General features: G+C 44.6%; 1 protein-coding gene across 1 annotated transcript in view; it reads right to left on the bottom strand.

The window, feature by feature from the left end:
• The window catches only part of BFSP2 (beaded filament structural protein 2), a 61978-nt gene that overhangs the window by 8001 nt on the left and 28733 nt on the right, over positions 1 to 25244 (bottom strand). The window contains exons 2-4 of the mRNA XM_003925069.3: positions 17045 to 17127; positions 15508 to 15664; positions 13967 to 14128 (exon numbers count right to left, since the gene is read on the bottom strand). Coding sequence (XP_003925118.1) covers positions 13967 to 14128; positions 15508 to 15664; positions 17045 to 17127 — 402 coding nt within the window. The remainder of the gene's footprint in view (positions 1 to 13966; positions 14129 to 15507; positions 15665 to 17044; positions 17128 to 25244) is intronic.

The following is a 25244-nucleotide window of genomic DNA, read 5'->3' as shown; positions in this document are numbered from 1 at the left end:
CAGGAGAGGCACACCCCACAACCAAGAATGTCAGGCGACCATCAGGCAATGGTCAGGCAGTTGTTAACTGTCTCTCTAAAATAACTGGTCACAGCTGGCAGGGTAAACCAGTCTCCCTAAAGACAGAAAAAGACTGAAACTGGTGATCAGCAGCTTCCCGATAACTCAGGAGCTGATCAAGTGAGCTCAAGCATGCACACTAGAGGCAAAATGGCAGAGTTAAAGTGGTATGTGACCTCCTAGGGACGTTCATCTGGGAAGGGCAGAATGCCTCAACTGAGCATGCGTACAATTCCAGAAAGCACACTGTGCATGCTCCAGCAGGGCACCGGGCATGCGGACAGCCCACCCCAAGGGAGGAATCAGGGGAGAAGGATCCCAGAAGCATGCCAGTATATAACACCCCAAGTCAAAAGGTCACACCGCGCCCTTGTCTTTCAAGTTGCCTGACTGGCCCTCTTCCAAGTGTACTTCCTTCCTTTTGTTTCTGCTCTAGAGTTTTTAAATACACTTTCACTCCTGCTCGAAAATTTGCTTCGGTCTCTTCTTCTGCTTTATGCCCCTCAGTCGAATTCTTTCTCCTGAGGAGGCAAGAACTGAGGTTGCTGCAGACCCCCTACAGGTTTGCCACTGGTAAGAAATAATGTGAGTGACTTTCTGCTTAATCAGAAATTAGTAATCAAGCATTTTTGTAGTCTCATTTTCTGATACTATTGTTGATGATAGAATTATGAAAAATGGTTGGTCAATTTTCCAAGAAATAAGTCATACTGAAGTTATAGGTGTAATTGAAATAGCAAAGTATTTTGTCTTAAAATTTGTGTTATTTCAAAAATAATACACATAAATTCAACAGAAATTGTTACATTACTCTTAAGCAGTACTGCGAATTTGATTGGCACATATATACATACACATACATTTTCCCCAGAAAGTAGTTATGAAATGTTTGCCATCACTCCATGGGGAAGAGCCAGTGAAGGAATGGAGGACAAGTTTCAAAGCCTTGGTGAGGAGGTCTAGTGTAAAGCTGCTGGCCAAGGCTACAGCCACAGTCCCGCGTGTGATTTATCCCCTCTCAACCGAGCGAGTGGCTTCCATGTTACTTACTGGTCTCCAGGCCGAAACACCATGTCTTAGTTTCCTTAGCAAAGATACTGTATCTAAGTGTTTCTCAAATGTTCTTGGACCACCGACGTGGTTTTTCATGCCATCTTAATAGTCATTCATGCTATTTTTATTTAAACCAGTTCACTCTTTCTTTACAAATAAATGTGTTTAAAATGGAAAGCGTAGGTTAGTTATCTGTAAACTGTAAGTTCGTTTAACGTGGAAACTGTAGACAGAATGTGCATCAGCAGCACCTGAGCATTTTTCATGCAGGAGATCCTGAGTGTGGCTCAGAAAGCTGCACTCCCAGGTGATGCCTGGTCCATGGAAGCAAAGTTCTAGATCACTACAGAAGCTAATAAAACAGTATCCCTTGCAGTGGATAGAAGATAACTAAAAAATTAATAAAGTTATAACAAACCACCATTATTAAATTCCAGCTACCATTGCCGGCCGAACTGCCAAGTCCTGAGGCCTGCTTTCTCTTTGTGGAAAGGGGAAATTAACAAATACAGTAGCGGTATTAAAAACCTTCCAGTACCCAGCAAAGGCTTTCTTCTAGTTTAAGACTGAAAGAGAAAAAGTAATTTGATCACTACATGTTTCAGCGTCACCGTATTCCTTCTCAAATCATCTTACCACAAGAGATACTTCCCACTTACTTGCCTAAAGTAACCACTACTAAAAGTAACTCACCTAAAAGTATTATGCGTTTTTATCCAATGGCTTTTTAGATTTATGCTTTCTGGTTATTGTAACTCTATTTCTGTTTCCATTTCAACCCAGTGCCTCCAGATTTCTTCTCATAGTAGGTGTATGATCTGGCCCCTGCGGATAGGAAGGTAGGACTATGTTTTGTCGCCCAGTGCAGGTGTGTGATGAAATTCAAATGTGTTGATCCCTAGGCTCTTAAACTGCGCGGGATCTGAGCTGCCCGTGCCTGTACTCCAGCTGCGTAGGAGTGCAGTTACTTCTGGGGCAGGAGAGCACATTGGCATTTTGAAACATAATAAAGATTTTCCAATTTCAAAAATTTCAAATTCTTTTCGCATGTTGTTGCACGTGAAGTATGTAAGAGGAGAAAAACAGTGTGTTCTGATTAAGTCATAATTAAGTATTTGAGGGCCTGACTCTTGAAGATACAAAAGAGGAGTGGGAAAGAGGAAAAGGACAATCTCCAAGTCCAAGCCTGACCCACTTTGGTGATTCGCACGGCCATTTCTAAAACACCCTTGGCAATGACCTAGAACTGAGAGAATTGCTACGTTGCAGTATGAGGGGAAGGTGAGTGTTTAGGAGGAGGGAGAGTGTGGAGAGAGAATGATGATACTTCCTGGTCTTTGAAATTGTGAGTGCATTCTCAGCAGATCCTGTATCTGGATGAGCTGTCTGCCTCACGTGTCTTCTGCCTTTTGCTCAGCAGTTGCTGTGCAGGTTTGAGCAAGTCACTTGAGCTCTCTGGTTTTTGCACCTGGTCATCAACTGCTTTACATGTGCATTGTTCTACCACAGAATACAGCTACCTGCCTTGGCTCTTCAGCACTTTTCAGGTTTCATGAGATCATGCTAATCTCATGGTCTTGTTCACAGTCATGGAGAAAGGTAAACAATGGTCCCATGGGAACACAGCCGTTCCCTATCTTGTTTCATAGAAGAATTCCACAAGGAGGGCACAGACCCTTGGTTTGAAAAGCTCCCAACAGAAGTCTGGCATAACTTTTAGTCCCTCAGGACAAAGGCTTCTCCAACCTCACATTCCACAAGATGTCACTTATTTATTCTTAATAACTAAAATAAATCATCTGGGCATGGTGGCTCATATCTGTAATCCAAGCACTTTGGGAGGCCAAAGCAGGAGGATCGCTTAAGACCACTAGTTCAAGACCAGCCTGGGCAACATAGGGAGACACCGTTTCTACAAAAAACTCTTTTTTCAAAATCCCAGTCAAGGTCTCCCCATTCATGTGGTCTGTCCAGTTCAAACTAGCAGTTAAGAGTGTTGATTCTGGAGTCAGAATGTGTAATTTGAATTCCAGCTCTGCCACTTTCTCAGTGTGTGATTTTGGGCAAACTACCTAACCTCCCTGTGCTTCAGTTTCCTCCTCTCTAAAATGATAAATCATAATACCTATCTCATGTTAGGAAGATTAAATGATAACATACCTGTTGGGTGTTTAGAACGCTTGGTAGGTGTTCCATAAAAGCCTGGCTGGCTCTGCTTTCATATCATATTTTACTCTGCCTTGTAGAAGAGTAGGCTTTCTACCCATTTCTTTCTTTTCTTTTCTTTCCTTTTTCTTTTTTTTTCGAGACAGAGCCTTGCTCTGTTGCCCAGGCTGGAATGCAGTGGCACGATCTTGGCTCACTGCAACCCCCACCTCCTGGATTCAAGAAATTCTCCTGCCTCAGCCTCTCGAGTAGCTGGGACTACAGGCATATGCCACCATGGCTGGCTAATTTTTGTATTTTTAGTAGAGAAGTGTTTTCACCATGCTGGGGCCGGGTGGTCTTGAACTCCTGACCTCCTGATCTGCCCGCCTCGGCCTCTCAAAGTGCTGGGATTACAGATGTGAGCCACCGCACCCAGCCCCTCTCCACACATTTCTTGCCTCCTACCAGTACTGGACTGTGCTTGTGTACAGGAACAACTTCTTACTTACCCCTCTGCCCCCTTTGGGGACCTAACGTAGCTTTTTACACCTAGAATGTGCTCAACAATATTTATTGAAGGCCTACAATGTGGGCCAGGCACATGCTAGGGACTAGGGAAGAAGAGGAGGATCTACCAGGAATAGAATGAGATCAAATCTTTTCATTAAGAGGATCAGCTATCGTTATTATAACAGTTGTAAGTCATTTTACAGTTATGTGGTGTCATATGTTATTTAGCTAAGGATGCTTTTGACAGGCAGCACACACGCCTGACCTTCCTCAGCCAGATGTAGGATTTATTTGGGAGAAGACTGGATGCCATCCAGTCTGCACTAGCAACATGGGCCCTCCTCAGTGAGGATTAAACAGAAGTACACACCTCACTCAATGAAACCTCAACACTGGCAGAGGAGCTGGCCTGGTGAGGCTACGACAAGTTTCTCTGGGAGCTGACACAGAACTGCCTGACGGTTGGAGTTGCTGCATTTTGAGCGTAGGACCAATTCCCAGCCTCTGTTGAAGCTGCCAAATGAAACAGAGGAGCCAGTGGCTTTGTAACTTTGCTGCCCTTTTGGTAATAAGCCCATCCTCTTGATAAAAGCAGCTGAAGAGGCTCAGCAATGAGTCTAAATCTAAAGAGAAAAATTAATTTTTCTATTATTTTATTTTGAGTCAACATGGTCTCACTCTGTTGCCTGCCTAGGCTGGAGTACAGTGATGAGATCATAGCTCACTGCAGCCTCGACATCCTGAGTTCAAGCAATTCTCCTGCCTCAGCCTCCTGAGTAGCTAGAACTACAGTTGTTTGCTTCCACACCTAATTTAAAAAATAAATTTTGTAGAGGTGGGGTCTTGTTATGTTGCCCAGGCTGGTTGCAAACTCCTGGCCTCAAGGGGTCCTGTTGCCTCAGCCTTCCAAAGCACTGGGATTACAGGCACAAGCCACTGTGCCTGGCCAGTCTTTACGCTTTTATGGGAAAGAGCTATTTTAAAATACCTAACGTATGCTTTGAGATCAGCATAGTCAGGTAGCCTGGGATGAGCATTCTTTGAAGTCAGGGACTTCAGGAACCATAGTATCAAGTCAGGGCCTTGTACCTGGTTTGTCCTTGAGAAATGGATTTTGAATGAATAAGTGAGTGGAGATTCCTTGCTAGAAGATGTAAGAAAGAGGTTGCAATGTTGGGTAATCCCCTATGTAGGTACCCAGATATTGGTAGTTAACCAGTTGTGAGTTTAAACACACAGTATGAGGAGATAAGGGCCTAAGAGAGCCCTCTACAATGTCTGTGGGTTGTTGTTGTTGTTGTTGTTTTGAGACAGTCTCACTCTGTTGCCCAGGTTGGAGTACAGTGGAGTGGTCTCGGCTCACTGCAGTCCTCCACCTCCTGGGTTCAAGTGATTCTCATGTCTCAGCCTCCCCAGTAGCTGGGATTACAGGCATGTGCCATCATACCAGGCTAATTTTTTGTATTTTTAGTAGAGATGCAGTGTTACCATGCTGACAGGGCGGTCTCGATCTTCTGACTTCAAGTGATCTGCCTGCCTTGGCTTCCCAAAGTGCTGGGATTACAGGAGTGAGCCACCACACCCAGTCTCTGTGTTGTCTTAACTAGAGAAAAGAATAGGCAAAGAGTAGGCAGTACCTATCTCAATGAGACAGTCTTTTTGTTTTTCCTTTTAAAATCTACTTTGATTCTCTCCATTCTCTTTGTAACCACACCAATTGGTATATGCTACTGTAGCATATAACTACAATCAAAATTGGCAGAAGATACGATCTGCTAGCACACACAAAAGCAATTTATGAGAAATCCATTTTTAACCCATAGTATTGAGAAGATCACAAAGTATTGGTGAAGATACGGGGAAATGGACACTCTCAAATATTTCCGACAGAAATGTTAATTGTTATAATTTTTGTAGAAGGTAATTTGGGAATCTTTATCAAAATTACCAATGTACACACTTTTGGGGCCAGCAATTCCATGTCTATAAGTTAATTTAACAGATACATTTCTATAATTGGAAATTATAGAAATAATGATATAATTTCTATAAGAGGTATACCATGTTACAGACTAATCTCTTGTAATAGCAAAAAATTAGAAGCCACCCTCAATGCTCAGCAGCAGGGAACAGGCTAAACAAATTCTGGGGCATCTGTTAGCTAGAACAGAGGTTGACAGCTTTTTCTGTGACTAGCTAGGCAGTAAACACTTCAGGCTTAGCAGGTCATACGGTCTCTGTTGCAACTATTGAACTTTCCTAGTGTAGTGCAAATGCAGCCATAGACAATATGTAAATGAATAGGATGGTCATGTTCCAATAAAACTCTATTTGCAAAATAGGCAGTGGGTCAGATTTGGCTTGTGGGTCAGAGTTTGCTGCCCCCTGTGGTATAGTATCATAAATCCATAAAGCAGTATGTTCTTTCTGAATACTAATATATATATATTTCCTTGTATATGTGTAAAATGTTTCTGAAAGGACATACAAGAAAGGGATAACACTGATCGACCATGGCTAGGACATGGGTTGGATAGCACTTTTCACTGTCTATCATTTTGCATGTTTTGAATTTTGAACTAAGTGAATGTATTATCTATTATACAGTTAAAATAAAATAAAAGTAAATTGAAAAAGACACAAAAGCAAACTGGGGCCGTTTTGTGAAGTTCTCTGTGAGATACAGAGATATGAAGCTGCTCCAGGATCCCCGTTCAGGGTTTACCTCGAGCACACTGGGCTACGGCCACGGCTTATTTCACTGAAGAGCCCTCAGGGAGTTGAGCCAGCTCATCAGCACACAGGAGCCTCTAGGCTGCAGATGCTGTCAGGGGTCCTGCTTTTGTTGTTCTCCTGGAAAGGAACTTTCCTAGGTGGTTAACATGGCAATATTGCAACAGGTCATCTTGTAGTCTAGAGTCAGAGTGGCAGTGCCCATTTTAATCTAGCTTTATATATCTTAGAAAACACTGACTTTGTTGATAAAAGCAAGCAAAGAAAAGGTATAGACAGGGTAGCCTGTATAAAATGTCTGTGTTTACAGGGAAAATTATTGTTTGTAAGTATGGATGACATGGAGACATGCTATTCAAGGTTTCTACTCTCCTCGTGGGTAGATCCAGACCTGTGCTGTCCAATAGAGTAGTCACTAGTCATCTGTGGCTACTTAAATAAAAATTAAATATAATTAAAAGTTAGTTCCTCAGCCTTATTTATTATTTTTGAGAAGGAGTCTTGCTCTGTTGTCGAGGCTGGAGTGCAGTGCTGCAATGATAGCTCATGAGAACCTCGGCCTCCTAGGCTCAGGTGATCCTCCCACGTCAGCTTCCCAAGTCACTCCCGTGGGACTACAGGCACATGTCACCACACCTGGCTAGTTATTGTATTTTTGTGGAGACAGGGTTTTGCCATGTCTTTTAGGCTGGGCTCGAACTCCTGGGCTCAAGCGATCTGCCCACCTTGACCTCCCAAAATGCTGGGACTATAGGCATGAGCCACTGCACCTGTATAACGCCTCGTGGCCAGTAGCTACCATACTGGCTTGCTGCGTGGATTATAGAATATGCCAATCATTGCGGTATTTCTGTTAGATGGCTCTGCTTTAAACGATCTTGAATGTTTCTTTTGGCTCTAAGACTATCAACATCCAGAAACCTCACAATTCATTTCCATCTATTCACTTCTCTTCATTCTTAATAGTTTGCACAGTCTGTCATCCTGACTGTTGAAGGCAAGATGGTTACAGTTCAGATAAAGTTCCTGACCGCAGATGCCTCAAACTGACCTGAGTCAAGTGCAGACTTACTGTTGGAGCAGATAGCATGGAAACAATCCATTTGTTACGGAGTTCCTGGCCCTGGGGACCATTAACACAGACTGAGTTCTCTCACATCCGGGCAACCACCAGCTTGTGCTGGTGATTGATTAAGCCTTTGGGTATTGTATAAATCATCCAGTTGCAGCGGGTAAGGGATGGAGAAAAGAGGCCTCTAGGAATGAGAGTGTGGAGTCAGCTTTAGGCAAATGGAAATTAAATGGAAGTAGCATCTCAGGAAGAAGGCTAAGAAGGCGAAACAGAGCTTGCATTGCAGGAGGCAGACTTCAGGTGAGGCTTAGGGTGAGGGAATAAAGATGTGTCAGTGCCCTGGCTGAGAAACTAAACAAGAAAGATGGGACCTGTGCTTCCCTGGAGAAGATGGGCGGAAGGCAGAGCTGTTTGCCTGGCGGAGGAAGTGAGATGGCCGGGGTTTGAGGAGGGGCACAGTTTTAGTTTTCTGCTCAACGCTGGGGGGCCCGGTGTGGTAGGCAGAATTCTAAGATGGCCTCCATGATCTCCACTCTCTGGTATTATGCCCAATGATTAGATTATGTTAGATGAGAAGGATGAAGAGATTTTGAACACGTAATTGTGATTGACACTGGTGATGCCGTGTCAACAAACATATTGCACCACCAGTCCTATAAAAGTCTAGCATAGGGCTGGGCGCGGTGGCTCAAGCCTGTAATCCCAGCACTTTGGGAGGCTGAGGCGGGTGGATCACGAGGTCAAGAGATCGAGACCATCCTGGTCAACATGGTGAAACCCCGTCTCTACTAAAAACACAAAAAATTAGCTGGGCATGGTGGCGCGTGCCTGTAATCCCAGCTACTCAGGAGGCTGAGGCAGGAGAATTGCCTGAACCCAGGAGGCGGAGGTTGCGGTGAGCCGAGATCGCGCCATTGCACTCCAGCCTGGGTAACAAGAGCGAAACTCCGTCTCAAAAAAAAAAAAAAAAAAAAAAAAAAAAAAGTCTAGCATATACCATTTGAATTGATCAGTCAAATTTGAATTGATCCAAAGAGGAGTATCCAAGTGGCCCTGACTTAATCAGATTAAAGGCTTAAAATCGTAATGCTTTTCTGTCGGCCCGGAAGGAGCAAGCTGCAATGTCATAAATGGCCTCTAAGGAGGAGTGGCCTCTAGGAGTCGGGGGCCTCAATCCTACATCTGCAAGGAATTGAACCCTGCCAAGAACCCAAATAAACTCTGAAGATGAGAATGCAGCCCTGGTGAGTACCTTGACTACAGCTTTGTGAGACCCTGTGGTGATGCTGTGTCAACAAACCTATTGCACAACCAGTCCAAGTCTAGCACATCCGATTATGTGCAGTGCATAACACTTGCTAATAATAGTAAATGTTACTGGTTTATGTATTTACTATATCTATACTTTTTTTTTTTTATCATTAGTGTACTCCTTCTACTTATTTATTTATTTTTTTGAGATGGAGTTTTGCTCTCATTGCCCAGGCTGGAGTGTAATGGCACGGTCTCAGCCCACTGCAACCTCCACCTCCTGGGTTCAGGCGATTCTCCTGTCTTAGCTTCCTGAGTAACTGGGATTACAGGCATGTACCACGATGCCCGGCTAATTTTGTATTTTTAGTAGAGACGGGGTTTCTCCATGTTGGTCAGGCTGGTTTCGAACTCTCGACCTCAAGTGATCTGCTTGCTTTGGCCTCCCAAAGTGCTGGGATTATAGGCATGAGCTACCATGCCCGGCCTTCCTTCGACTTATTAAAAAAGAAAATAAAGTTAACTATAAAACAGCATCAGGCAGGTCCTTCGGGAGGAATTCCAGACGAGGGCATTGTCACAGGAGCTGAATGCTCCCTGCATGTTACTGCCCCTGAAGACCTTTCAGTGGGAGAAGATGTGGAGGTAGAAGACAGTGATATTGATGATCCTGACCCTCTGTAGGCCTAGGCTCATGTGTATGTATGTGTCTTAGTTTTTAACAAAAAAAGTTTAAAAAGTTAAAAAAACCCTCTTGAAAATAGAAAAATAAGCTTATAGAATAAGGGTAAAAGAAAGAATATTTTCGCCGGGCGCGGTGGCTCACGCCTGTAACCCCAGCACTTTGGGAGGCCGAGGCGGGTGGATCACGAGGTCGAGAGATCGAGACCATCCTGGTCAACATGGTGAAACCCCGTCTCTGCTAAAAATACAAAAAATTAGCTGGGCATGGTGGCACGTGCCTGTAATCCCAGCTACTCAGGAGGCTGAGGCAGGAGAATTGCCTGAACCCAGGAGGCGGAGGTTGTGGTGAGCCGAGATCGCGCCATTACAATACAGCCTGAGTAACAAGAGCGAAACTCCGTCTCAAAAAAAAAAAAAAAAAAAAAAAAGAATATTTTCGGACAGCTGTATAACATGTTTGCATTTTAAGTCGAGTGTTATAATAGACTCAAAAAGTCAGAGTTGGGGGCTCCATGCCCCTTCTCACTTACCTTGCCTCAAGCATCTCTTCCATTTGGCTGCTCCTGAATTGTATCCTTTATAATAATCTGGCAAAAATAGTTTCCCTGAGTTCTGGGCGCTGTTCTAGCAAACTATCTGCTTATCCCTCTGCAGAGGAGGTTGTGGGAACCCTTAATTTATAGCCAGTTTATCAGAAGTATGGGAGGGCCAGACGTGTCTGAAGTAAGGGCAGTCTTATGGGACGGAGCTCTTAACCTGTGGGATCTAATGCTAACTCCAGGTAGGTAGTGTCAGGATTGAATTGAATTTTAGGACACCCAGCTGGTGTTTGAGAGCTACTTGGAGTGGAAGAAACCTACGTATTTGGTGTCAGAAACGTTTTGTGAGAGTATAGAGGACCAAAAGGATTTTTTAGAAGAGATGGGGTCTCACCATATTGCCCAGGCTGAAATATAGTGGCTATTCATGGGCATGATCATAGTGTACTGCTGCTTTAAACTCTTGGCTGCCAGCAATCTTCCTGCCTGGGCCTCCTGAATAGCTAGGACTACATGCACATGCCACAGTGCCCAACTTAAAAAAAAATGTTGTTTTATTTTACATGACTAACCAGGAGGTCTGGAGCATGGTGGGCATGTTGTCTGAGGTTCCTGGAGCATCCCCGAATACCCTGCATTGGGTAACCACAACAAATAGACAAGGAAGAGCCAGACTTTAAGACCCTCCAGAAATTCTCTGGACCAGTCTGATCCATAATCAGTGAATCATGCAACTTCAGAAGCTCCAAAAATTGGACCACAAGGTTCCTGACATTCATAACACCATGGCTGGAAAGAATACGGTGACTGCAGTGACCTTAGCCAGAACCTCTTAATACGTTTTCTTATGTCTCTATTTTATTAAGCTTTGAATGACTGAAAAAATAAACAGAATTGGCAGGTAAGTTCTCGCAGATGCTGATGGCACCGCCTTTGTCCCTTAGGCATTCATAGCTTAGTGCTCTCCTGTTCCCCCTGCCAGATGCCGCATCGTTTTGCCTGCGAGTTTCTCTGAAGCCTTTGGAAGGTCACTCTGATAGCAGATGGTGGGGACTGTTGGGAGATGGTGTTAACATCTCAGCTCCCTCGCCTTTCCCCTCTCCTGCATTCTGTACCATTTCTCACAGTTCTTCCTGGTTTACACGTCAGTCTCCCACAGTGGTAACTGGTTTGATTATGCACTCCTTGTTGGTTCCCTTCTCTGCTTCTCCTCTTCTGATATTTTGTTGGTTTTTAACTCCCCAACTCCCAAGTAAACTGCCTTAATTCCAATATTTGTTTATTCTGCTTCTGTAGGAACCTAAACTATGATATTAATTAATCGTATTAATTAATTTTCTGCCTCTCTGATCTGAAAGGTAATTAGATGCATGCTTGCATTTCCTTTACAAAAGCTTTTGAAAGCTGTGTGTGCTAAGCCATTTCACATTGATGCTTTGCCGCCAAGAAACCAACAAGAGATGCTCAGGATGGGCAAATGTCAGCCCCCGAGGGCACAACTGCAACTAACAAAACTATTTATTGGAGGAATTCTGGCTGTCAGTTCAGATCTCTGTTGATGATCAGAGGAATTCACTCATTCTGCAAATATTTTCTGAGCTCTGCCTCTCTGCAAGAGGCCCAGGCAGCATTGGCCAAGCTAAAACAAATACTGTCTGTTTTCTCTGAGATGTAGCTTTCAGATTACTCTATTAAAAAACACTAATGAATCTGTTCAGAATTAATGTTTGAGTTACTGTTGGGCTAGTGATGACTCTCCAAGGGATGAGGAGTAGATAATAATGACCCTTTTTTTTTTTCCTTTTTCAAACTATGAAGGATTTATTTCTGATAATTATAATGGCCTGTCCTTTCCCAAAGAAACAGTCACCACAGTGTGGTACATAGCCCAGGAGGGCTGGAACAGAAGCAAAGTTTGCAAACTGCTGGGCCTCTGAGGTTTAGCTTTGGGAGCAGAGCCAGGGGAGAAACGATGCAGCCCAGTGCAGAGAAAAGGTCCCTGGACCAAGACAGGAAAGATGAACTCCGAAGCTCTCAACCAGTAGTGTGAACTTGGGAAGTCACCTGTACTCTCTGGGTCTCAGTTTCCTCACCTCTAAAATTAGGGAATGGGATCAGATGGTCTCTAGGACCATTAATTGTCTGTGGTCTGTCACGAGTCTGTTGAAAAAGGTAATGGACCAAAGTCAAATCTATGGCTTCACTCGATCTCTGTGTTGCTCCACTTCTCATCATGTTGGATGGGGTGAGGGGAAGTCATTTTTTTTTGAATTACTAGGCACTATTTGCCATAAAAAGTGTTTATAGTGACCTGGCTTGCTCAAGGATTGGTGATTAGAAAGAAAAGAAGCTATTGGAAGCGGGTAGGGGTTGGAGAAATGGGTGATTGAAAGGGTGTTTTCTAGGCTGGAGAACATTTGGGGGATCCGGAATTGGTGAAGACCCGGCTGGGAAGGTTCCTGTTGCTACTTGGGGGATTGAGGGAGTTTGGTGGGAAAAAGGACAGAAAAGGCCTTCTCATTTTTCTTTTCATTGCTTTTTATAATTCTCATGGTTCTCAAATATGGCTGCATATTAGAACCGTCCAGAGAGCTTTAAAAATCACAAAGTTCCTCTCCCCTTTCTGATTTAATTGGTCTGGGATGGTGATTTTTGAAAATGCTCTGAAATAATTCTGCTGCATAGCCAGGCTCAAGAACCACTAAATGGTAACCAAGAGCTCAGAAACAGCCTTTTTGCCTTTGCTCAGACATCTACCTGATTTTCTCTACTTTTTCACATTTTCTTTCCTCTTCAATTTTCATCCTCTGAATCAAAATTACAAAGTCAGAAACGGGTGGAAGATGGAGAAGGGAAGAACAAGGGCTATGCATCCTATTTTCTGGTTAATTCCTAATTATTTATGAGGTTTATAAAAGTTGTTTTTCTTCCATGAATATAATTTATACTATTTAACAAAAACTTGAGAAATAAAAAAAAAAAAGAAAAAACATATCAAAGCATCAGACTAGTCCATCACTTAAAGGCAATCAATGACTGCTAATCCCATTTTAGTCTTTTCTTTTTAAAATGTTTTTCTCAATGCTTAGTTTCTTTGTTTGAATGCTTTACGCTACTGTGTATACGAGGAACTGGCAAACTGCAGCCCACAGGCCAAATCCAGCTTGCCTTTTATTTTTATAAATAAAGTTTTATTGGAACACAGCTATGCTCATTTGCTACCTATTGGCTACAGCTGTTTTCACACCACAGTGGCAGAGTTGAGGAGCTGCAACAGAGACCATCTGAAATATTTACTCTATGGTCCTTTACAGAAAACATTTTTTGGGCTCTGGCATATACCATTCTGTACTCTCATTTTCTTCTCATTTTACCTTATATCACGAGCATGTTCCTATTTTGTCAATGCTTTATAAACATTAATTCTAATAACTGCCTCATATTTTACTGCACATAGTTAAGTTGTGGCTTAGACTTTCTTCTATTAGTAAACGTGTATGTTTTTTCACTCTTATAATGCTTCAGTGAGTATATTTGGACATAGATGATTTGTTTTTTCAGTTATTCTTTTAGGACTGTATTTAGGTTATTCAGCTGGTAGCTAGGGGCATTTTAACACTGGTACATATTACTAAATTTCTTATGCAAAGGCAGTGCACTAGTTTGTGCTTGTCAGTAATACAGCAGGGAACCTACTTCCCCACATACTTGCCAGCATTATGACCATGTTAAACGTTTTCTAGTTTTAGATAGGTAAACAAAAAAGCTATTATTTTAATTTTCATTTCTTCTATGTTTAATGCGGTTCAACTTGTTACTAAACCATTGTATTTCTTCATCTGCATGTTGATTGGTTTTCAGATCAGCTTGGCCTCCTGCCTAGGGCAGAGTGGAGGGTGCTGGTCCTGCCTCTCACCTTAGCTTGGAGCAGGGCTCCTGCCTCCACCCGGTTCTTTTCAACATCTCTCTCCCACTGAATTCTGATCGTCTCAAGGATGTCGTCCAGACCAGTGCCAATGGGAACATCCACTTGTTCCAGCTCACACCCTGCCAATTGTTTGTGCAGCACCTTCACATCCTGAAAACGACAATACACATCTTAGGTGAGTTACAGGGGGAAATAAATGGCACAGAATCCTAGCCAGCAGAAGACTAGCTAGCTCTGTGTGTAATTCTTTTCTTATCCTGCAACTGCCAGACACAGGCTTCACAGAGACGGGGAAAGTCTCTGATCTTCTTCCTAGCATAAGTAAAATTTCTCAATTTCTCTTTTCCCAAGGATGCCTGCCTGCTTGCCTGCCTTCCTTTCTCTCTCTCCCTCTCTCTCTCTCTCTCTCTCTCTCTCTGTCTCTCTTTTTGAGACAGGGTCTCACTTTGTCGCCCAGGCTGGAGTGCTGGAGTGCAGTGGCATGATCTCGGCTCACTGCAACCTCCACCTCTTGAGCTCAAGCAATCTTCCCACCTCAGCCTCCAGAGCAGCTGAGACTCCAGGCACATGCCACCACACACAGCTTGTTTTCATATTTTTAGTGGAGACGGGGTTTCGCCATGTTGCCCAGGCTGGTCTTGAACTCCTTGGCCTCTCATAGTGCTGGGATTACAGGCATGAGCCACCATGCCTGGCACCAAGAATGCATTTATTAGGTTGATCTCCACAAGCCCCAGCCCAAAGCAGAAATCGAAATAAATAAATTAAAAAAAACAAAAACAAAGTAAGCAACAACAGCAAAGTGAATTTAATCATAAAGTCAGACAAGGCTGAAAGAGGCTTAAAGATAACTTTGGCATCTCTAAAGGGTTCCTGTTGGAGAGTTGTCTTAAATCACTGAGCTAAGAACAAGAAGAAATGGGTTTACAGTTGCTAGTTAGCGTAAGTTGGACCCAAGAAAGAACTTCCCAATGTGAGCATTGTTTTGACTCAACTTGAAGCAGCCCAAATCTCGAATCAGACACTAATATGTGAGGTGGTTTAGAATCACTGAAGTCTTACAGGGAACTAGACCCTCTAACTGTTGGAGGTCCCCTCCAGAAATGATCTGAACTAATTTTGTTAATGGTAGATGTAAATCACAGCTTGGATCTACCCTCAGAGTTATTTTGTTTGTATAATGCAGTGTTAAAAAACAAACAAACAAAAAAACCTGACATAGAATGCATCGAGGAGGGGTTGCTCCCTCTAATTTAACCCAAGTTCTCCCATTTGCTAGTGCCAAGACTAGCTGCCTTTCCGCGTTTCTGTACCACACTGGTTCCCAAAGCTATTTAAGTTTGAGACTGCTGGGGCAACCAGACCCACTGCAAGGACCTGAGAGTGTTTTACAGGTACGTTCCCTGCAGTCCTGGGCACGCACTGTGGAGAGTCAGAGAGGAGCTACCATGGCCTTGTCCGGAAGCACAGGCAGGCAGATGTGCACCTCTGGTCTTGTGGCCAACCCAGCAACCCCAGCCCCCACCTACCTCTTCGTAGTTTCTTGACAGAGAGTCAAGTTCTTCTTTCAGACTTTCTATTTGACTCTCCAGATCCATTTTTGTCAAATTAGCTTCATCAATGACTTTATACAGAGAGTTAATTTCGTCTTCTGCCGCCTTTCGAAATGGCAGCTCATTTTCATATCTGCAGATAAACGAACTTAATCAGTATAACTGGGTAGTCCAAAAGAAAAATAATCAGATTATAAATGTTACCAACAGGCCACTTATGTGATAGACAATGAATGGCAAAAGTCACTGTTTCAATAGCTTTGAGGGCACTGTTAGTGCAATCGTCACACACTGATTTATTAGAATGAAGGCAATTGCAGCCAACTTGTGATAACCTGGCTTCATGGGCTACCAGCCTCATGGGAGTGTTGAAACACAGAGCTCCAGGGAAACCTCAGGGGTTCAGATCCAGGTTAGGGGATGCGGCATCTTCATCGCTGTCCTGAATTGTCCTCCTTTTCAACCAAAGATCCTTTAACAAACTTTATTGACAACCTGCTAAGCACCAGGCTGGGGACCCTGAAATAAGAAATGTGGTTTCTGTCTCCACAGAGCCCATGTTAAAAGGGTGCATCTCCAGGACACTAGCTGCAAACCCAGATGCCTTCAGGGACTGAGTAGGAGGTGTAGCTGAGCGTGCTTCTCAAGCCCGGGTGCACATTAAGTCACCTGATGAGCTTTAAAACTGCTGAAGCCTGGACCCCGCCCACAGGGACTCTATATGGCTTGTGCACTGCACTGACCTTTTTTTTTTTTTTTTGATGGAGTCTTGCACTGTCGCCAGGTTGGAGCGCAGTGGTGCAATCTCAGCTGACTGCAACCTCCACCTCCAGGGTTCAAACACTTCTCTGCCTCAGCCTCCTAAGCAGCTGAGATTACAGGCACCCGCCACCATGCTTGGCTAATTTTTGTATTTTTAGTAGAGATGGGGTTTCACTATCTTGCCCAGACTGGTCTTGAAGTCCTGACCTTGTGATCCACCCGCCTCAGCCTCCCAAAGTGCTGGGATTACAGGTGTGAGCCATTATGCCTGGCCTGCACTGACATTTTCAAGTGCCCAGGTAATTCTGATATGCAGCCAGGATTGAGAATCATTCCTCTGAACTAGTAGTTCTCAAAGTATTTGAGTCCCAGGACCAGCATGATCAGCATCCCTGGAAACTTCTTGGGAATATAAATTTGGGGTCCTACTCCAGACCTATTGAATCAGAAATCCAACAGGGTGGGGCACAGCAATCTGTGTTTTCTATATGGCCGCTGGGTGATTCTGATGCATTCCAGAGTTTGAAAACCCCTGCTCTAAACCAACTGACACTGGGCAGAATCTTTGAGCCCTTAATGCCTAGTTTGTGTCTACAAGGAGGGACATGAGCTGGATAATCATGGCTCTGTTATCCCGCCCAGCCTCCCCTGGGGTAGGAGGTGACTGATGCAGGCTCTAGAACAGCATTATCCACACTGCCCAGGAGTGTAGGGGTGTGAAGGGACCGTCCCCTCTGCTGTAAAGCATTACCTCTCTTTAAAGTCATCTGCTCCCGCCTGGATAGTTTCTGTCTGCAGCATGAGCCGGGCATTTTCCAAGACTGCCTCGCCCACCTAGAGCCATCACACACACCAAAGGAGACAAGGTCACTGGGAACGTCAAGGTTACTTACCACTATGACTTGTGTTAGGCACAGATATTCTGGGGGAACTCAGAGAACCTTTTTATAGCAAATATTTTTGGAATTAAGCTGTCCCTCTCTTTGGGACAATGGTCAGGAGGGGATATAAATAATAAGGCACAAAATCTGGATATCGTGTAAGAGTTTTTAGAGTAGGATTTTTGGAACAAAAAGACTATTCAAAGGCAGATTTATTTACAGCCTCTGTCTGTCATAGTGATGAGCTTTCATCTCTCCAGGGCAGAATCTGGCTCCTTAGGTGAAGTTTCACTGGCTTTGACTAGCAGCTCTTAAAATTTCTGGCCATGGATGCCTTTGGAAAACTGGTGAAAGCTCTGGATGAGCGCTGTCCAGCAGAGCTTCCCGCGATGGTGGAGATGCTCTGTTTCTGCACCGTCCAGCATGGTGGCCACATGTGGCTACTGAATACCCAAGGTGGTAAGGGTGACCCAGAGACTGAAAACTTCATTTTATTTATATTAACTGAAATTTAAATAGCCATAACGTGTGGCTAGTGGCCACTGTATTGGGCAGTGTGGCTCTAGAGTTTTATCTGCCCCAAAACATACACGTGAACATAGCTATTGTGTATATAGTTTAGGAGTTTCACGGAGCCCTGAAGAGTGGTTTTTCAAACTTGATTCCCCAAGCTTCTCAGGATCTCCCACAGGTAGGGTTTGGGGGTGGGGGTGTGGGGGTGTGTGTCCTCTCTTCAACCTGAGAAATTCATACACACACACACACACACACACACACACACACACACACACACGGTAGGCTGAAGGCTATGGGAGAAGGAAATGACTGAGCTCCCCCCTTGCTCCAGTGTGACTGTCTTATTTTGTTCCATTTCATTGAATTTCTTTCTTTCTTTCTTTCTTTCTTTTTTTTTTTTTTTTGAGACAGAGTCTTGCTTTGTTGCCCAGGAAGGAGTGCAGTGGTATAGTATCTGCTCACTGCAACCTCCACCTCTGGGATTCAAGTGATTCTCCTGCCTCAGCCTCCTGAGTAGCTGGGATTACAGGCACGTGCCACTATGCCTGGCTACTTTCTGTATTTTTAGTAGAGACGGGGTTTCACCATGTTGGCCAGGCTGGTCTCAAACTCCTGACCTCAACTGATCCACCCACCTCGGCCTCCCAGAGTGCTGGGATTACAGGTGTGAGCCACTATGCCTAGCCATTTTCACTGAATCTCACACTAGCAAAGCTAATTTTTTCTGTTCCAGCCTGGCCCTGGGGCATGCTGGGAAGCAGGCAAATTAGGGTTTCTCCCTTTCCCAGTTCTTATCTCACTCCTGTCTCTTACCTCTGATGCCTGGAGTTCTCCTTCTGGTTGATAAAACACTTGCAGCTCATTCACATTTAAGATCAAAGGACTAATAATGTCTTAAAACAGTGATTTATATCCCTCGTTTAAAGTAACAATCCCCACTCACCAGAATTCAAGCATATGTACACACACAGTTGTCCCTTGGCATCTGGGGGGGCTTGGTTCCAGTCCCCCACAGATGCTCAAGTCCTTTATATAAAATGATGTAGTATTTGCATATAATCTACACATATCCTTTCATATATTTTAAATCATGTTGAGCTTACTTATGATACCCAGTACAATGGAAATGCTATGTACATAGTTATTTACTGTGTTGTTTAGAAAATAAAGACAATTAAAAACCCCACATGTTCAGTGTAAATGCAATCATCTATTTTTTCTTTTTAAATATCTTGATCCACAGTTGGTTGAATCCACAGATATGGAGCCCATGGATGTGAAGGACCGAGTGTACTTTGTACCAGTGGTTGTCAAAGTGTGGGCCCTGGACCAGCCGCAGTAGCATCACCTGGGAACTTGTAAGAAATGCACATTTCAGCCTCTGTTTCAGATGGACCTATCAGAATCTCTGGAGGTGGGTTCCCACAATTTGTGTCTCAGCAAGGTTTCTGGGGGCTTACAATGCACACTCAGCCTTGAGAACCCAGGCTTCACACGGCCCTGACCCCCAGGCCTGCTCAGGCTATGTCCCTGGCTGCACCTGGAATCCCTCTGTGCCTTTGCACCTGCTGCCTCCATTGAGAACAATTTCTTTCACTACCTCCCACCCCCTAACCCTCAATGTCTAAGACATCCTCCTCTACTTGAATGCTAATTTCAAACATGGCTCCCCCACAAAGCTTTTCTATTTGTTCACTCATTCATTCTTGCCTTCATTTCTTCAGCACCTAATTACTGTTTATGCCAGGCTCTATCCTGGTTGTTGAGAAACCAGCAGCTATTATAGGAGATGAGGTTAAAGAGCCCAGATCATGGACGGAAGGTCGTGGACACAGTAGAAAGGAGTTGAGATTTACTGGGAAGCCTTTGAAAGTGCTCGAGCAGGCTACAGAGGGGATCTGTGCACTAAGTGGACCCTCTGACTGCAGTGGAAAGGGAGGATTGTAGGAGGCAGAGAGGGTGCCAGAGGACCAGCCCAGAGGCTCTTGCAGTGGTCCAGGGAGCCCATCTTATTAATGATGGTGGCCTTGACGAATGGTGTGATCATAGGGTAGGTGAAGAAACGCGGACTGGTTTAAGACGCATTTGGGGGATGGAACAGTCGGTTCTTGGTGACGTAGTTGTGGGGAGATTGAGGGAAGACAATGAGGGGTGACCCCCTGGTTTCAGCCTGAGCTGTAGGGAGCATGGTGGGGCCTTTGCTGATTCTCTTCCTCCCTTCTTGGCTGTTTCCTGCGTCTGAGTCACAGCCCACCCTTGTGGCACATTATCCCTCTCTTACCACATTTAGTATAAACACTTTGTAGACAATGACAGTGTTTTCTTAATTCTGGAACCTGGCTCCTCCATTCACCAACATGGGCCAGTTACTTGGAGTAAGTAACTCTAAGATTTGGTTTCTTCCCCCATGAAATGAAGATAATAATACTCCCTTCCTCCTGGGAGAATTAAATGAGCCAAGGTATATGAGACTCAATGTATGTGCAGCTCAGCAGACTGCCTGGCACAGAGTAAGTACTGCGTGACTGGTAGCCATTATCATCATCGTTATTTGTCTTTGTACAAAGCAGTTGTTTAATGAATGTCGAATGAATTTGACGGGCTTGTGCAGTCTGGCACTGATCCTGCTTTACTTTTCTGAATACACAGGCAGTTGAATGAAGACTTCCATCTAGTGGCTTAATATGTATGTCTAAAATTTTTTTCTTTGTTTTTCCTGTCCATAGTCATTTGAAAAGTCCTAGTCATTTGTACTAAGGTGATGAGGACTTTATCCCTTTCTATAATACTACTCCTGTTTTCATTGTGGAGGTAGTTATTAAAATAAATGAGTTGGTGGTTGTATGAGAGATTTGACCATCATTTGTGTTAAAGAAAAGGCAAAGAGAAGCAGCATTTTAAAAAAGGTTATCATTTGGGTCCAAGGGTACAATTAATGGTTTGTTTGGAGTTAAAGATATTGGCATCCTGGCAGCTAGAGCTGCAGGCATGGGGAGGAGGTGGGCAAGACTGGGCTTCTGGGAAATTAAACTCAGCTGGTGTAGTGGCAAGATGCAAGATTCCCTTGGAAATCCTTCCCACATTTATTTGACTTTCAAGTTTAGGATGGATGACAACATAACTTGCTCCTAGCAATAAAGGGATGAGAAATAATTTTCAGTCCCTAGCACCCCAGTGGTACTGCTCTTAAAAACAAGGCAAAGACCACCGCATTACCAAGCCCGACAGATGCTTCTCTGCGCTCACCTTGACTTGCCGGTTGCATCTGTCACAGATGTACTTTTCTCTCTCAGCTTCCATGGTGTCATGGAAACCGAGACAGTCTCTCTGCACTTCCTCCTACTTCATTGACCATTCTTTCTCATTATTCTCTGCTGCACCAGATTTTTTTTCTTATCTGACCTCTAAATGTTAAAGTTTTTCAGGATCCGGTCTTGGTGCTTCTTTCTTTTAATCACTAAGTGGTCTGATCTATCTACAGAGATTTAAATGCCATTGTATGTGCTAATGACTTTCACATTTAAATGTCTATCTCAGAACTTTCTGCTCAGCTCCGGACATGCATACTCACCCTCTCTTTGAGGTCTTCACGTGGCTGTTTCTCAGACATCTCAAACTTAACATGTCCCGAAATGAAAACTAGAAAATCTTGACTGGGCCCAGTGGCTCACGCCCATAATCACAGCACTTTGGGAGGCCGAGGAGGGGCGGATCACCTGAGGTCAATAGTTCAAGACCAGCCTGGCCAACATGGTGAAACCCTGCCTCTACTAAAAATACAAAAAATTAGCCAGGCGTGGTGGCCAGCACCTGTAATCCCAGCTACTCGGGAGGCCGAGGCAGAAGAATCACTTGAACCTAGGAGGCAGAGATTGCAGTGAGCTGAGATTGTGCCATTGCACTGCAGCCTGGGTGACAAGAGCGAAACTCTGTCAAATAAATAAATACATAAATAGAAAAGAAAATCTAGATGATTCCCCCTCAAATCTCCCCTTTCCCCACCGCCCCTTGATCCTCTTCATCTCAGCAAACAACCCCAATGTCTATCCAGAAACCAAGGGGTCATCTGATCTCTCACTTTCTGTCGTCTCCGACATCTCATTTATCACTGAGTCTAGTCACTTCTACCCCCACAATGTATCTCAAATCCATGTACTTCTCTCTACCGCTCTTGACATCACCCTGGTGAAAGTCACCATCATGCTCTCCTGTCCCAGTGTGATATCCTTCCAACTCTCTGATCTGTTCCTCCCTCTCCAATGCATTCTACATCTTGCTTCCAGAGTGGGCTTCTTAGACTCTTAGAATCATATCATATCACTCCGATTAAACTAAATTAAAACTCTATTTAGAGGGGCTGGGTGTGGTGGCTCACACCTGTAATCCCGGCACTTTGGGAGGACAAGGTGGGTGGATTGCTTGAGCCTAGGAATTTGATTCCAAGCCTGGGCAACATGGCAAAACCTTGTCTCTTAAAAAAAAAAAATAGGGAGTTTATCTAGGTGTCATGATGTGCACCCACAGTCCCGGTTACTTGGGAGGCTGATGTGGAAGGATCTCTTGAGCCAGCAGGTCGAGGCTGCAGTGAGCTGTGATTGTACCACTGCACTCCAGTCTGAGAGACAGTGAAAGCGAAAACTTGTTTCAAAACAACACAGAAAACAAAACAAAACTCTTCAGAGGTGTCTTTTAGAGTAAAACCCAGTCTTCTGCAGTGGCCTTCAAGGCCCTGCCTGCTTGTCACTCTTCCGTTGCTCCCAGGCTCCAGTCATGCGGATCTTGGCCTTTCTGGACCATGCCAGTCCCTCCCCTGCTCGAGGCCCCAGCACTTGCTGACTGCTCTGTCCACTCCTCCCTCTTCTTTGCATGAACAGCTTCCTCATCCTGGTCACCTTACTGCAAGTAGAGCTTCCCTTTACTCTGCCCCTTTCTGCTTCGTTAGTCTTCTTTAAAACAACACAGCTAGTATCATCAGTTTTGTGGTTTTAAAATTATTTTCTCTGTATGTTCCACTAGAATATAACCTCCTTGAGGTCAGGCACTGCCTTTCTGTCCTGTTCGTTGTTCCATCCCTAGCACAGTGTCTGGTACAGCAGGTATCGGTTGAATTAACGAGCCCAGCAGTAGCGCTGCCTCTTTATGGAAAACCCATGCAGGGAGGACCCAGTGCCTACCCTCAAGGAACAGCCGGGTTCTTACCTAACTCCAACCTGAGAATTACCTTCTCTCTTCCTCATCTCCCAAGTCAAAGACCATCAATTCACCACATAGATGTACCCAAATCCATTTCCATTCCATTATCTGGCTTCATCCAAGTCCTAGTCATCTCTTTTCTGGTTTAACCTGATACCTGAGGACAAAAAAATAAGAAGCCCAAGCACTGTGAGTTAAGTAAGATTGCAGCCGAGGCTGGGCTCGGTGGCTCACGCCTGTAATCCCAGCATTTTGGGAGGCTCACGCCTGTAATCCCAGCATTTTGGGAGGCTCACGCCTGTAATCCCAGCATTTTGGGAGGCTGAGGTGGGCATATCACCTGAGGTCAGGAATTCGAGTCCAGCCTGGCCAACATGGTGAAACCCAGCCTCTACTAAAAAATACAAAAATTAGCCAAGCATGGTGGCAGGAGTCTGTAATCCCAGGTACTCGGGAGGCTGAGGCAGGAGAATCGCTTGAACCTGGGAGGCAGAGGTTGCAGTGAGCCGAGATCGCACTATTGGACTTAGCCTGTGCAATAAGAGCGAAACTTTGTCCAAAAAAAAAAAAAAAAAAAAAAAAAAAAAAAAAGATTGCATCTGAAAGTGAACTTAGAGGAAATGTTATCAAGTAATGGAGAAGTCCAGCCATCTCTGGAGACAGCTAACCCCCAGGCACAGTCACAGCCATCGGGCGTCCAAGGAGAATGAGAGACATTTGAGGGCTGAGGTTGGATTTCACTCTGGAAGCCACAATACACTTCGGAGCCTGTATTGCAAATAAACCCTGACTTCATCAGACTCTGCACTGGCTGAGAAGAAGTGCCATTATAGAAGGGCCCAATGAGTGTGCGGTGAGAAGCTGGAACTGGTGGCTGGGGTTTATTTGCCATTGTTGGGCAAACAGGAACACCTGGGTTCCTAGAAGTTGTCCTCTGTCATGCTGAGGACAAATTTCTTTAGGTCCCTCTGTCCCTGGAAGCCTCTCTATCCCTCCAGGTTCTGGTTCTGGGCCCACCTAGACTTCCACCTTCAACAACCTCAGAAATACAAGGGCTTGCTTTGGATAGTAGGTACCAGTGGTGGTCACCAAAGATGTGTAACCCCTACCGTATATAGGGTTTAACTCCTGCCATGTATAACACAGTCCTGGGTGTTTGTGTCAGATGAGTTTGATGTGAGACAGCCCTTTAATTTTCTCCACATGCCCCAACGAAATCGAATTTTGAGTCCCTGTCACATCCAGATAGAGCGATTCTGAGAGGCTCTATTTGGACAGCCAGCATCTCCTGCTGATACGGTTTGGCTGTGCCTCCACCCAAATCTCCTCCTGAATGATAGCTGCTATAATCCCCACGTGTTGTTGGAGGGGCGTGGTGGGAGGCAACTGAATCACGGGGGCGGGTCTTCCCGTGCTGTTCTCGTGATGGTAAGTCTCAGGAGATCTGATGGTTTTATAAAGAGCAGTTCCCCTGCACGTGCCGTCTTGCCGGCCACCATGTAAGATGCGCCTTTGCTCCTCTGTCGCCTTCCACCGTGATTGTGAGGCCTCCCCAGCCATGGGGAACTGTGAGTCCTTAAAACCTCTTTTCTGTATAAATTACCCAGTCTCAGGTATTTCTTCACAGCAGTGTGAAAACGGACTTATCCGCCCTCTGTGATGTCGCCCACGCGTGCGCTCTCTGCTTTCTAGCCTCCTCCCCTCCCCCTTTCTACTGGAATGCACTTACTCGGATGTAGATTGGAACTCACGATGTATTCGAAGGTGTTCCCCAGAATGAACACTCCCCTGTCCTCTTGTCTTATGAACTCTGTAGTCTGGGGCAAAATTTGGGCCTTGCTCTTCAGTCCATTTTTATTTTTCCCTCACTCCCCAACCATGAACTGAGTTGTTTTTCTGAACAGACTCAAGCCTTTCCAGCTTCCAGACTTTGGCTCATGCTGCTGCCTTTGAATGTCACGGCCTAACCATACCATCCTGCCTCCTACTCCCCTTTGTCCAGTGAACTCCTATCCATCCTTCAAAACCTGGCTCAGGCTGTGCTAGGTATCCTTGGTGTTCCCGCTGTGGTCTACCAGTCTCTGCCGTTGTCGTGCTGCATGTTATTCTGATCTTTTCCTGTCTTTATCACTGACTTGTGTGTCCTTGGGTCAGGGACAGTCTCTCATCTCTGCCTTCTCAGCACCTGGCACATAGGTGCTCAATAAATGTTAACAGAATAGACTAAGCAAGCTAGCTGAGGAGAGAAAATTAACACAGAACAGCAGCAAACACATGAGGCAGAAATAGTTAGAAGTACAGAACAAATACAGGTTGTCTGAGAAGTAGAATTCACATTTTAGAGCCAAACCTACTTTGTAA

This window comes from Saimiri boliviensis, chromosome 9 (assembly GCF_048565385.1).
Source record: "Saimiri boliviensis isolate mSaiBol1 chromosome 9, mSaiBol1.pri, whole genome shotgun sequence".
Taxonomy (NCBI): Eukaryota; Metazoa; Chordata; class Mammalia; order Primates; family Cebidae; genus Saimiri; species Saimiri boliviensis.
This window is presented reverse-complemented; position numbering and strand designations above follow the sequence as displayed.